This window comes from Chaetodon auriga, chromosome 8, assembly GCF_051107435.1.
Source record: "Chaetodon auriga isolate fChaAug3 chromosome 8, fChaAug3.hap1, whole genome shotgun sequence".
NCBI classification, from domain to species: Eukaryota; Metazoa; Chordata; class Actinopteri; order Chaetodontiformes; family Chaetodontidae; genus Chaetodon; species Chaetodon auriga.
This window is the reverse complement of record NC_135081.1, coordinates 26,620,903-26,634,933: the sequence shown is the minus strand read 5'-3', so window position 1 is coordinate 26,634,933 and position 14,031 is coordinate 26,620,903. Positions and strand designations below refer to the sequence as shown.

Here is a 14,031-nt window from a genome sequence, read left to right as displayed (position 1 = left end):
TTCTCATTTGTAATTAGGCAGCCAGCTTCTTGTTGTTACTTAGAATTCGTTTGTCCTGAAACTGTCTCTCTCTTTTTTCAGAATCTCTTTTTTTTTCCTGTTTAGTCAAAGATAACATTCCCCATTTCATCCATTTTATTCTCATATGATTCTTTAATCCTGTCTACAGCTATTTTCAGCCCTTCTATCAAAACAGTGTATCAGCACAAAAATAGCCATTCTGAGGGGGAAAAGGGTGACGGTGCTGAACTCATGCGGTGTCTGCTGAGAGAAACTGTTTTTTTAGTTTTATTTATCGGGGGAGAGTTTGCTGAGTGCATATTCTTTTACAGTAAACACCTTCCACACCACCTTTTAATCTATATACACTTATACACACCTATTATCTGGAAGCTTTGACATTTTTCCAGCTGGACTAAATAAGCTCACCCTCTTTTGCTAACAAGATCTGTTTCGCCTCCCTCTGAGGTGCAGCCTCTACACATTAACTCTGAGATACAATCATTTACTTCCCCAGCTCATGGTTTTCCCAGTCGGGCACCACCTTGGCCTGCCTCTCTTACCTTTGAGCTACTGCCACATCGAATGTCACACTGTGTGAAAAGAAAATAGCTTCTGATCTCAAACATAAAGTCAAGTTGAAACAAGTGTAAGGCTCTGACATTTGTGGCATCCCTGAGGGGAGCTTTCTGCTGTATCGCCTCCATGACTGAAATGGTCCAAGCAGCTTTTACTTCTTCTGCTGGTCAATCTGTCAGCGAGTCCCTGACGGAAATCTTTCACTGCCGCTCATTTTTTTGTTCCATTTCCAACTGTCGCCGGCCTCAGAGACTAACTGCTCCAGTTTTCCTCTGATTCTCAAAGGTCTGCAACCTTTCATACCTCCTTTGCTGCTCTTTTTCTTGCTAAGCGACTCTTTAGGGCCCTGACACAACAGACAGTCGTCTTTGGGTTGTTCGTCTTCAGGAGCCGACTGCAGATTGTGTGTCCAGCACTGTTCCAGCTGGCATTTGTCAGCAGACGTAGTTCAGCTTTACGAATCAGTGATTTCACCCATTTATGTTTCCCCTGAGTTGCCACCTCCGACTTTTCTTCTTGCACAAGCTTGAACACCGCAGGCTGAGATACCAGACATAATGGACATATTCTGAGCATTTTACAGAAGCATGTGTGAATGCAGGAGCTAGTGTGTCGCAAAGAGGAATGTAGGGTTTTAGCTGACTGTAACCACAATCTGTCCTTAAAATTAACTAGGTGTTTTGCTTGCCGAACCTTAAGACCATTTTAGTTTATGTGCCATAAACGTGATGTTTCACTGACCGTACTGTTGAGTTTCAAAGAATTGTCCAGTATCTGGTGCTAAGGCATGACCCCCCCCCCCCCTCGCTGAGGCTGTCCTGGACACCTGAGCGGTCCTTTGGCTGACTGAGAGAGCTGTCAGCTGATGACGCTCACCTGGGCTCCAAGGCTTTAAAAGCTGGCTCATGTGTTCGCTCTGTCTCTGCAGCTCATCCTAACTGCACTATGTTCTTTTGATTTTGCACCTTCAACACCTCCACAGCACATGACACACATCCACGCACGGCCTTCACTGCTGGTCAACACACTCACTGCTGTTCATTTTTCTTGAGCTTAGTTTCAATAAATAACTTGTTTTATCTCTTGCGTGGACTCTTCTTGTCACACTCCCAGAGACAGATTGTGACATTGGGTTAATCAGTGTCTCTTCTATTGACCAAAAGCTCTGCAACTCTAAAATGAATCCATTTGCCTCGGCCTTGGATTAGTCCACACTGCCTTTGAACCAGGTCTTGACCTGCCCCAGACTGTAGTCGGATTTTAAATACAGTGCTGTCTCGAAACATGTTTTTCCCGGCAGAATCAGCTGCACTAAAACACATCTGACCAAAAGGGAAAAGGGACTGAGAAAATCCACCAGAGCAGACTTAAAATATCAACTATTAACTGGGACATCAACCCCAGCATGTTTAGAGGAGGGCATTTATTTAGTTCCTCTTGAGTGTTGTCCATAGGAATCAGGTCACAATCAGAATTAAAATGAAATAAATCTGTTTTTTTTTTTTTGGGGGGGGGGCATGGAAACATGGACACTGGTCAGCACTCTGGCAGAACCACTGCACCGCCTCGAGTCTATTATAAGAGTCTGAAAGTAGTTTTGCGACTCGCAGTTCATATCCTGTCTGCCATGTTTTCTCCATGACAGACATTGAACTAGCTGATTATAATATGCATAAATTATTCTGAATTATTTTCTGGTTGATGATCAAAAGACGGAGAAACTCACTCTGTCAATCCTGCAGGCTGTTCTGTTGGCCTGCGTCTTCCAGGGGAAGTCCCACAGAGACTAGTTAGACAGGTTTAAAACTCAAAGCGTACAGCGAGCTATTTATCAAATTAGACCTCAGTAAACTGCACGGCACCGACCTGTCAGCTCCGTCTAGGTCAGCGATATGAAGTGAAGCCTGCATCTCTGTGCCAGATGACTGTGACTAGAATAAACAAGATGTGCGCCTCTGCGGGTGGGGACATCGAATGAGAGGAAATTAGATGAGTAATGTTCTCTACTTTCATAACAGCCACAATCAAGGTGCCCTTGTGCACGGCACCCACAGTCTAGTCACTCTACTTGAGTTCAAGTGTTGAGCAGCCAGTGAGCGCTCGCTTTGATCGGCCCAGACCGAGACATACGAAAAGGTGGCCCACTCAGAAATGACCCGTTCCACGGTGCTGCGAGAGGTCAGAAACTCCACAGCTTACCGTTGGTTTAATTAAAATGGAGTCAAATTCATGTTCAAGAGGCTTTTAAATTTGACTTGTTTGGAATTCACAGATTAGAAATGTTCATTTTTCTTTTAAAACACATTCAAGCAGTCTGAAGACCACTTGTGAGTGTTTGCTTTAAAAAAGAATTAGTGTCCGTCATAAAGAGTGTTGGCGTGTTTACTCACAGGTCTCTCTTGAAGGAGATACTGAACTCAGTGAGACTATCTGTATCAATAAAGCATTACAGCTTATTTGTCTGCTGCTTTAAGACGCAGAAGCAGGTCCAAGCCACAGAGCAGCAGCAGGAGCTCTGGCAAATAGACTCAGGAGGAAGGAGACGTGATGAGGAAAATGGCTGCCATAATCAGCACGCAAATAAGTAAACATATTTGTTTTAGGTTTTGCATTAATGCATGTGTCACATACTGATCATCACAGAATGCTTTGGCTGGTCTGCTTTGCATTCTCACCACAAACAAACGCACCAGAGTTTGTTTGACGCAGAACAAACAACCACATCGAGGGCGGATGTGTGCTTCCAGAGATCCAATGACAGTGGCTACGTTTACATGCGTGATCATATTCCCTTATTATTCTGAATGTGACAGTACTCCAATACTCTTTCTGAATTGGGTCTCATTCTGAATGTAGTATTCTCCCTTTAAGACGTGCAGGATAAGCCAATATTATTCAGTTGTTAGGATTATTTGGACATGCATGCAGCACATTGAAGATATGCGCCTCAGTTGGGGTTTTTCGTGTAGTTTGCGACACACACCTTCGTCCCTGTTGACAGTCAGCTCTGTGTGTTGTAAACAAACCAACTAACCACAGTTTGCAAGGCCGGGGGGGAAGAGATGTATGCAGGAAAGAAAAACCCACATTTCTGGTGAGAACGTACTTTTGAATATTACGAAAGACTTGTAGGTCAACAGGTTTTTGAATTTGTGCCAATATCGCAATGCCAAGCTGCATGTAAACAGAAGTGTTAGTGGAATATTCATATTCATTAGCCATGCAAATAGCTCAGAAGTAGTATTATTTTTTTGTGAATAAGGGCAAAAAGTGGAATATTTTGTGCATGCAAACATAGTCACTGTTCTCACCAGACTAAATGAACTGGACCAAAGAAGAAAAATGCACCAGAGTTCATTTAAAGTGCACTAAATAGATCAGGTCCGCCTTCGTGCTTTAGCTGGTCTTCAGCAGAGGGTGATCTCATCCCCCTGGAAGGTATCGTGTGGACACTCAAGAGTGATATTTGCTCTCCAGGCTACCACACTGATATCAGCAGTTGCATCAATGCTGCGGTTTGTGTCCCTGCTCGTCTCTGTGAGGGATATTTATTGGACTTTCCGTCACCAAGGAAGACAAATGTCTCAGGGCTACCCAAAATGCATGTGCTTCGATTTCCCTGTCGCTGGTCCAGAGGTGGACCCTGACTCACCACTTCTATTCTTCAGATTAGTTTAAGCTGCTGTAATGCAACTATCCATCAGGAAGAGCAGTCTGTCTGTCTGCCTTGCTCTCCAAAGATTGGATTATTTCAAGACGAGAGTCTGTCTCCATCACTCGTGGAGAAACAGTACGAGAGCGTGCTTGAAATTAATTATGCAGATTGATGAGCTTGACTTGTTACAAGCCTGTGAATATTTATTGTTGCTGCCCTCAAGTGAAGGTGATGCAATAAAAAAGGATCAGAAGAGATCATTCAGAAGAGATCAGAAGAGCCTTTTTCACCAGAAGTGACGACATCCCCTGTTCTTGGAAATGGAAACGTTCAGTCAGTGTGGAGCAGCCGATCTCCAGCCTGTTCCTCTGGCCGCAGATAGCAGCTCAAACTGCTCCAGTTTCTTTTTAGGCCACCGCAGAGACCCGTGGCTGTTCATAGCTCTCCATCCTTTCCCTCCTGTTTCTGACACAGTTAGTAAAGCCCACAGCGAGAGGCCGTCATCCCGTCTTCTTTAACTCACATTGTTTTCTAGGTGCTATTATTAGGATCAACCCAGAAATGCCTGATGAATGACAAGGACTTATCCACCGCAGGAGCGAGGAATTGAGTGGATGTGATGACACTCTCTCATCTTTGGGCGAACTTCAGCGTGATGAGACGCTCGTACACACACCAGCGTATGACTTGAGATGGTTGCCATAGTAATCTCCCCGAGGCACAAGGCAATTTTTGGAGTAACTGCTATGGGCAACAGCAGCGCCTCAGCATCGCTGTTTTGATCAAACAGAAGGAGTCGTGTGAAGGCCAGGAATCGTTCGAATAGATTTTTAACAGAATAGATTTTGATTTTGGCCTTGTGTCCCTTTTCCACACTTTCCACTATCTGCTGCTCGAATTAAGAACTTCAGCACATCTTTAAGCTGTAGGCTTTATTTTCTCGCACAGTATAAAAGCATTAATTAAATGCTTGCGATTTTTTTTTTTTTTGCTTGCTCATAGTGAATGGGCTGATCCTTGGGTTGTATGACTCACTCGTCCTGATATATAAATGCAAATACTGTGTCTTTACCAGTGGCAGGGAACAGCGTTTTCCCTCTTTTTATTCACTCTTTATTATGAGAAATAGAAGCAAAGCAGATGTCGGGATATGAATAAAAGAACAGATGAGAAAAATCTATATTTTTAGTCTTATTTTTGCAGCTTTGGTCTTCATATATTTTGATTTTGATTGTTTGAACTTTTTACTCAACAACTTCATTTCCTCTGTGAACATCATGGCGTTCAGACTGTCAAACAGGTTGACAAATTTTTTTTTAATATATAAACAATGAATAGCATGGCTGTATATTGTGAAAGCGGATGTCACAGGGACCAAACCGCACAGAATTATCACCATTTCTGCAGCACCACAGAGCTTTTTTAGTCTCATGAGCATAGTTTTAGTTTTTCTTTCATCAATCCCATTTCCAGTAGCAGCAGGCAGCTGTTTAAAACAAAAAAAGCTCTGATAAACCAACTGTAGGTCCTACACTGCCAGCCCAGCACCAAACAGCAACATTAGTGACTTCCTGCCAGATCCCCTCAGGGAGCATTGCTTTATGGTCTGGGCTTTTGAACGAACCAAACCAGAGCTAAAAGAAAACCAAAGAAAAAGAAAAGCACAACTCCAGTGATAATGTTGCTCTACGTCTGCCCAATGTGCCAACAGGTTACTGTCTGTTAAAGCTGAAACATCCTGTAAAGGCCGTAATATGTCATGTGCGTGAGTTCCTCTTCCTTAGTGGCCGTAAAAAGATTGATGCAGCTTTAGCGTGGACCAACACATGAGCTTCAAACAAGGCTCAGGTTAACGTTAGTGTTTGGATTCAGGTAACGATCGGAGTGAGTGGTTGATTTAATGCTGTGTGTTAGCTATGGAGCCATGTATGAAGGCACCATGCTGCACTGCAGCAAAGCTTAAAATTTAACAGCACATCAGGACTACGGCGGCTACAGAAATGCTACGTCTGGATCACAAAAACTGGGATTGTTCAGCTTGGGATGCTTTTATTTTTCCCTAAAAGTCTCTGACTCCATTACTTTTCTGTAATGCAAATTGAGCAAACGCATCTCCAGTGGAAACCTTCTGCTCACCACGATCTCTATCACAGCGAACCGAGGAAAGCAAATATGATGAAAGCATGAAATAGCCCCAAACAAGGCCGGATTTTCTGCTGTCGCTCTGTATCACAAAGGGAGCAAAGTGAGGACATTTAGCACGATGTTCAACGCGGAACCGTCAATGAAATCCTCTGCTGTACGTATCTCCATGACAAACAGCTGCAGCTTTAACACACACATACACATGCGCACACACCTGTTCCGAGATACAGGACGGTGTAGTGCTCGTCGTTGACCGCCAGGACGATGTCCGCCACGGTGTGTGTGATCTGGTCATCTGTGGGCAGGTCGAGCGGAGCCACGCCCACAGGCCGGATCACGTCCTCGATTTCAGGGTGGTATCTGATCACCCCGAGGTTCTTGACGTCGTTGTGACCTCCCGCTGTCGAGTTTTTGCGGACACACTGAGGAGAGAAGTGATGTAATCGATTCAGAGGAGGCTGGGCTCTTGAATAAACAAAACGCCCTTGGACAAAGAGCTCAAAATTGCTTCTCTTTTATGAACTCGTGACTTTCAAAAAAAGGCACCAATCTTTTCACCTCTGAAATAAAGGCTGACTCATGCAGTTCCACATTTTTTTCTCAGTGCTATTGGAATAAAATAGAGAAGCAGAAAGAGACCTCGTTGTTTTTTTCTTACCATCCCTGGACGATTGCCAATTAACGGACTGCTGTATCCCTTCAGTTTGGATGTGGAGAAAGCCTGGTCGATATCTTCGATGGAGTAGGCACAGATCACTGTTCTGCCCCTGAACAAAGGAGAGTGGAGGGTAATTATATTGACCATAAAAGCAGGGAAAGTGGTTATGAGGGACATGCAGGGCCATAGCTAGAAATTGTCAGCCGACTCATCATCCCTGGCTTGTTCTGGAGCAGTCAGCCCCTCAGAGTGAACCACTGTCTACCTTCCTTCCCTTGTCACCTTTGTGACCAGTTAAATCACACTCCAGGACTCCCTTTCCCTCCTTTACTGGAATACTAGATTTGATGCACCCCTGCAGGGTCAAAGATGTGTGTAGCCGAGCTTAGCGCAAAGATTGGAGGCAAGTTCAATCAGCTCGCCTGTCTTGTCAAAAGTGCTTTCCAACAGCACAGCGACTTATTGGTTTGCTGAACCACATTTGTGTTTAATGTAACTTTGAACAAAAACTGTCAGCAGATCGAAGTGGTGAGCCGCTGCTGTAGGACCCGTCCAAGAACTCCAGAGCGAACAGGCTTGAAAACCGTGGATTAGCTTCAACTATTTCAGTTTAACTGTTTGTCCGAGCTGTCATAACTGCTAATTTGTGATTTGTTATTTTAGTTTTCTGTGCGTTCTGGACATTTACCGTTGGGCCAACTGATATATTTCACTGTTTTTACTTCAATACTTCATGTTGGTTTAGAGCATCATATTTCCTATTGAGACTTAAAGTTAATCTGTCGCTGCTGATACACCGTTCAGTCCAGTGCTCTTGTTATTGTACTGCTTCATTCTTACAGTCCCTTTGGTCTGACTCGTTTATGGTATCTCACTGACATTTTTCTTTGTTGTAATCACCATCACGTGTTTTATCCAGTTTCACAACAGCTCTGAGTAAAAGAAATCAAACCCCTTAGATTCAGCCCTCATTGAAGTGCCTGTAGCTCGCTGCTGTGCACCTGCACACATAGTGTGAAGCTGCATTTGAAATAAGATTTAACCAGCAATACATCAAAATGCAAACAATAGATCAAATTAAAAAGTATTTTGTCAGGACAGAGGGTAATTAATGCAAATCCTTCCTGCGTTTAGAGGTTTCCTTTCCTTTCAAAGCCAAACAACTACAAGAGAAAAATACAGAAATAAGAATCCGCCTGATTTAATTACACCTGTATGATACATGTAAGGTCGCAACACAGAGTATAAACCAGCTGATATGGTTCAAAAACCAATTACAAACTGTCCATTACAAATGTCCAGTTTTAGCAAATAATACATTTGACAGGACGAACTGTAATCAGTATTTCGTTTGCTCAGTAATTAAAGACATTCTTTGGCAACATCTTGCAGAAAATTACACCACAATCTGTTCTGTAGCCTACTTTTACTATCAGCTGTATCACAGCTGATACCGCTGGAACATGACTTGCAAATTCTGTGAGCGGTTATTTGGCAGATTGGTGTTCCAACAGAAAACTGCTGCTGCAGTTAAAGGAAATCTGACACTGACGACTGTTTTTTTTTTTTTTTCTAAATCTGATATAATGATAAACTTTTGCGTGTGGGTGTGTGTATTATGTGTCTGTGTGTGTCAGGAGGTGCTGCTCGTATGTGATGTGTACTGCTGCGTGGGCGGATGAGTGTCAGTTACTGTGGTATTCTTTAGTTTTCTATTATTTATTGTATTCGGTTTGTTTCATTACTTTATTTGCATTTTTTGTTGTCACTGAACCGAAGAGACCAACAGATTTTCAGAATATAAGTCAATACTAAGTCTGATAATTACTGTAAATACTGTGCTGTATAAGTGATGACGGAGGTGCTTCTATGGACCGAGCCGAACATGCGTGCTGACTCCTCTGTTAGCCTCTGCTAACTGTGGTTACCCATAACACCCTTCCCTTGCTCAGTTCACAAAGACCTTCATGCAACACAACAAAGCTTCTTTGTCCCAAATTTGCCAAAATAGTATAAAAAGATAAAATTTCGCATGTAATTGACCTTCATGCCCTCTGCCTGTGGAGGCAGTCATTGTCTGGGATAAGTTCCAGCTCACCATGCGTTGGAAAAGAGGCCGTACATGACCCCGGCCCTCTTGTCCTGCGCTGTCAGCACCACCGCCTGCTTCATGTTGTTGTACTGCTGCTGAGTGTTTCCTGCACCGCACATCACCCGGGCCTTCATGAAGGTGGTCCATGAGTCTGCCAGCAGGGCTTTGATGCCCCCTTCATCCACCTGGAAATAACACAAAAGGACAACAGAGTCACGACAGAGCAGCCAAGTTGCTCTGGTTGATTTGCCAAGATGTGATACGGACCTCAACCACAGATACCAGGTTTCTCTCCTCCTCGCTTATAGTAAAACTCAGACATGTTGGAGTTGGTTACAAAACAACATTAGCTGGGTCCAGAGAGACTGGTCCAGAATGCGTTACCCTCAAATCCTCATTTTGATGTGGCGAATTTCCTAACTCTGAAGAAAATCACACTCAACCCAGTGTTTTTTGTTTGTCAGAAACAACAAATTCAAGGCTGAACACAGGCAGGATCTCTACTTGAAGGAATAGTTTGAAATTTTGTGAAATGCGCTTTCTTGTCAAGATGAGAAGATAAATACCACTTTCATGTCTGAATGATGAGCATATATGAAGCTACATCCAGTAGCTGGTTAGCTTAGCAGAAAGTGAGGAAACAGGGGGAATCAGCTACGATAGTCTGGCTCTGTCCAAAGGCAAAAAAATCCGCCTGCCGGCACCTCTGAAGCTCGCTGACTAACACGCCAATGCATGGAGATGAAATAGAAGTTAATGTTCTCATTTAACTCCCGTATTTCTTTGATTAGCAAATAACTGAGATCGTTAATCACTGAATATGAAACCTCACTTTTCTGCTTTAATTATTATCACCTCTGTCTGAGATCTGAGATGAATTTTCAATATTAATGCAGAAGGAGTCACGCAAGGCAGCAGGTGTTTTTGCCTTTGATTTGGCTGATTGAGAAACACTTGATTGGAAAATGTTCAGAAATACGAAAAGCTTGTACTCAAAGCAGTGCAGCAGCAGCATACAGAACTCTTCTGAATCCCATTTTACATTCTGTGTATGTTTACTGTTCAGTATATAAAACAGGAAACATGTCTTGTAAAGCAGACAGTATGAAAAGAAATATAAATGATAGTAGCACTGGATCACCTTATGTTCAGTGCATCGTCACTCACATTTGGGATTTGATCTAACTTTGAAACGCTCAACCTGGGTTTATCCACATTTCCTCATGTGGTATAAAAGTGAGATTTTTACTGTGCAGATTCGGCCGATGCGCGCCCGGTAAGGCTCCTCGTCCACTCTGGCGGTCTTGTTGATCTCGCTGAAGAAGAAGTAGATCTCTTCCTTGAACTTGTCTGACGACGGGATGATGGCTGCGCCAGCAAACTGTGGATCTGGTGATGAGAATCAAACATGTCCACTGAGATTTTGTCACTTTGGCGTGTCAAGCTAAATCTTATAGTCGTATTTCATGATTACGTCACCTTTTCTGAGGACTGGCATGCAAAAAGAGGACAAATGGCTGCTCTCAGCGGATATTTTTCTAACTCACATTTTACTGCAGTAAAGAACGTGACCCAAACCATAAGCAAAATGGCAGTGAATACACCTACATGTTGTTTTTCCCATGGGAATGATAGTGGGTGATTTAGAGAGACTACCGCCCACCATCTCCATATTCATTAGTCTAAACCTTTATGGTTTCTGCACGACTCCCCTCCTCCTACTCACTCAGCAGCCAAATGTTCTCCGTCTTCAGGAGTTTCTGGGAGCCAAACGTACGCCGGATCGAGCCGGCGTGACCCACCACCGACGACATAGCAGAGTACAGACTCCCATCTGAGACGGCGAGGAAACAAGACAAAAAAAGAGAGAGAAGGTGCAAGATTCAGAGAGGGAGGGAGAGCGATGGGAGACTGAGTGGAACTGAAGGAGAGGAGGATACAGAGAGAGAGCATTAAACACAGAGAGTGAAGACAGAAGCAAGGAGGCCCAGGAGGCCACAGAATAACAAACAGGAGAGGAGAAAAAGGAGAGCAAGACCGAAGAAGACATCAAGGCAGAGGAGCTGACGGCACCGATGAGCAGCCTCCAATCACCAGATTCCCGTAACCCCAGTTAGAGCCCCGTCTCCACAGCAATGCAGAGGGGAAGTGTTTGAAATCGTGCTAGCAACATCTTAATTAGGACAGATCGAGCAAAGGGCTCGTCGCTTCAACAATCGATTCCCGTCCAGAGGAGCATCCCGCTGTACAAACTAACCTCTCGCTAATTTCTGAGTGTCTCTGCAAACGATCCATCTGCATCAGACAATTTGTCCCTCATCATGTGCTGCCGGAGGCTGCTTTAATCTGAGACGTCTCTGTTTACTTAACGTGACCCTGCACTTCTCAGCAATCACACAATTAGGAGTTCGATTCCCCGTGGAGAGGTCCAAGGCACTAAAGTCCTTTGTGGTGAGCTTGTGAAGTTGATTAATTCTGCCCCTAATGATTGCCTTTTATTCACTCCACTGGAGCCTGATGTACAAAATTTGACATTTTCACAAAATACAGGAGGTCATATTTGGCTGTTTTGAAGGTTTGCACTGCTTCATGAGATCGAGCATGTCTCATCATTGCTGCTGTGTGGAAAAATGAACTGTGGCTGCTTTGAATAAGGAGAGCTGTGATGCTGGGAGGAAAACAATGAAACCCTTGATAAGATTGCCACTGGCAACGACTATGATTGGTGCAATGTTCCAGACAGTCAGTGGTCTGCGGATGTTGAAACGTGGCCAGATATTGAATTTCTGGAGATATAACTGTATGTTCCTGGACTCTTTGGCCAGTAATGGAAGTAAACAGAACGTGCAGGGCATATACGTGCACATGCAAGGCCCTATTTTAAAGAACTTGTCAGCCTGATCAAAAGTAGGAGGGCTTCATGGAATAGTAGTTATCTGTGGACAAGTACGAAGAAATGGTTGGATTTTATTCATTTTCCTGGTTGGTTACGGCTACGCGGCGCTACCGTCCCTCTTTTTCTCTTTAGCGTCCAGCAGTCTATAAAAACTTGTGTCTGAATTCTTTCTGGACCTTTTTGTGCAGTCAGTTGTACGACAGCTCCAGTTTAGCTATGTTTTCCTTGATTGTTTTTCCATGCACGGTGTCAGATGGCTGGCTGTTGTCTGTTTGGCACTCAGGGTGGTGTGATCCCCCGGTGATGTTACATAGATGATCTGTGAATCTGCCTGACCATCGTCATCATCACACCTGTGCCGTGTTGATGCTCTTCCAAAGGTTTCTTGTTTTTTTTTTGTTGTTTTTTTTAAATTTTTTGGGTGGGTGGGGGTCAGATGAAGGCAGTTTTTCCACATCTTCCCCATGGAGTTAAATATTGTGGCGAGAACAAAGCCTGTAACAGATGATTTTGATTCAGCTGTGTAGAGAATTGCATCAGTGACTCAATAACCTTCACTTAGTGTGAAGCTCCTTTTTATTGGAAAATTAGTTAAAAGCTACTCAAGCTTTTTAACTGTGTTTGCTGTAACTCAGTAATGATTTTCCTGAGGGTAATTAACTCCAGTTGAATATTTCACATTGCAGATATTGGCCAATTAGCATGGACCGTTATTTTCAGTAATAGTAGGTAACATGTTAGATCTTGTTTTAGCTAGAGTGCATATGTTTCAGCCAAGTGCTACATGATCAATTAGAATCAACTACAACATCTATCTTGTAGAGGCTCTTTGAGATAATGTAAGGTACTTTAGGTAAAAGCATCTACTGTACTCATTTGCATGTTATGAATAGAGAGGCATAATAAGAGTCAGATTGCTCCTGGGAGCCCGGGACTCACAGGTGTCGCTCTGCTGCTCCCGACTCAAATGAGCAAAGTTACTATAAAGAGTTGAAGGTGGCTTTGTTCCATAATTAGATATTTGAAAAAGTGACACCTTTGGGAAAAAGGTGAGACTTTTGAAATTGTGACACTTGCTCTGACAAAATGGAGTGAGACTTCAATCAGGAAAAAATATTAATTTGAGTGGAAGAATAACAATCAGAGGCTTTCCTCCTGAGCTCAACTTTGGTGATCTTTTATGTGCAAATCTCACCCTTCAAACCAAAAGAAACTCTTGTCTCGTTCCATTATGTGTGCTTCTATGTGAAATAACGTTGAACTGTGTGGCAGCCAAATAAACCACAAAATATCTTGTTTAAAAAAAAGCATCATGTAATCGTCGTCATCGGCGTCCTAAACGGTCATTTTTCTGCATTTTCACAAACCGCCGTCACTGTCACTTTCCTCGGCCTTGTTGTGATACTTGATGGGTAAACGCAGTGAGCTCTTCAATGTGCTTTGTTTTTGATTGTTGAGGTAGCAAACCTCTTTGCTAGCTAGCTGTTGTGGCTAGCTTGATAGCTAGCTTTTAGCACTGTGGTACTTGAACTCTGGCAGCTTGTGAGACAACTGCACAGTGCTCATGTGACTGTGATCCTATCAGTTCTAAAATCTAGAGGGAGCACCCATGTGGTACGTGTCATCCAATCAAATATGCTGTACAATAGCAATCCTTCACTTCTGCTCACACAGGAGCCAATTATCTTAACTAAGTGCACCTGCTATCTGCCTCCAGCTGTGGATTATTTGGGTGCATCAGGTTCATTACCAACCAGAGACCTCGTCTTTTTCAAGAATGTTTCGTCTTTTTCTGAGCTTTCATTATTTTTCTTCTCATTGAATCATGAATTCCTGTATGCACACCAGTGATCTCCTTTTGCATTGGGTACCTGCAGGCAAGCTGATGGACCTCTGGGAAGGGTAGGGGGGTGAGATGTCAGAGGCCGCCGCGATCTGCCCGCTGCCCTGGACCTCAGTCAGCACAGTGTCATTTACCTGCCGGAGAGGGAGCATTTAAAACCTGT

The 14,031-nt window shown here is 43.5% G+C and overlaps 1 protein-coding gene across 1 annotated transcript in view; it reads right to left on the bottom strand.

Moving 5' to 3' along the window:
* The window catches only part of LOC143324152 (semaphorin-7A), a 37,050-nt gene that overhangs the window by 9,764 nt on the left and 13,255 nt on the right, over positions 1–14,031 (bottom strand). Inside the window, exons 5-10 of the mRNA XM_076736380.1 lie at positions 13,897–14,002; positions 10,856–10,963; positions 10,379–10,518; positions 9,136–9,314; positions 7,038–7,146; positions 6,594–6,801 (exon numbers count right to left, since the gene is read on the bottom strand). Coding sequence (XP_076592495.1) covers positions 6,594–6,801; positions 7,038–7,146; positions 9,136–9,314; positions 10,379–10,518; positions 10,856–10,963; positions 13,897–14,002 — 850 coding nt within the window. The remainder of the gene's footprint in view (positions 1–6,593; positions 6,802–7,037; positions 7,147–9,135; positions 9,315–10,378; positions 10,519–10,855; positions 10,964–13,896; positions 14,003–14,031) is intronic.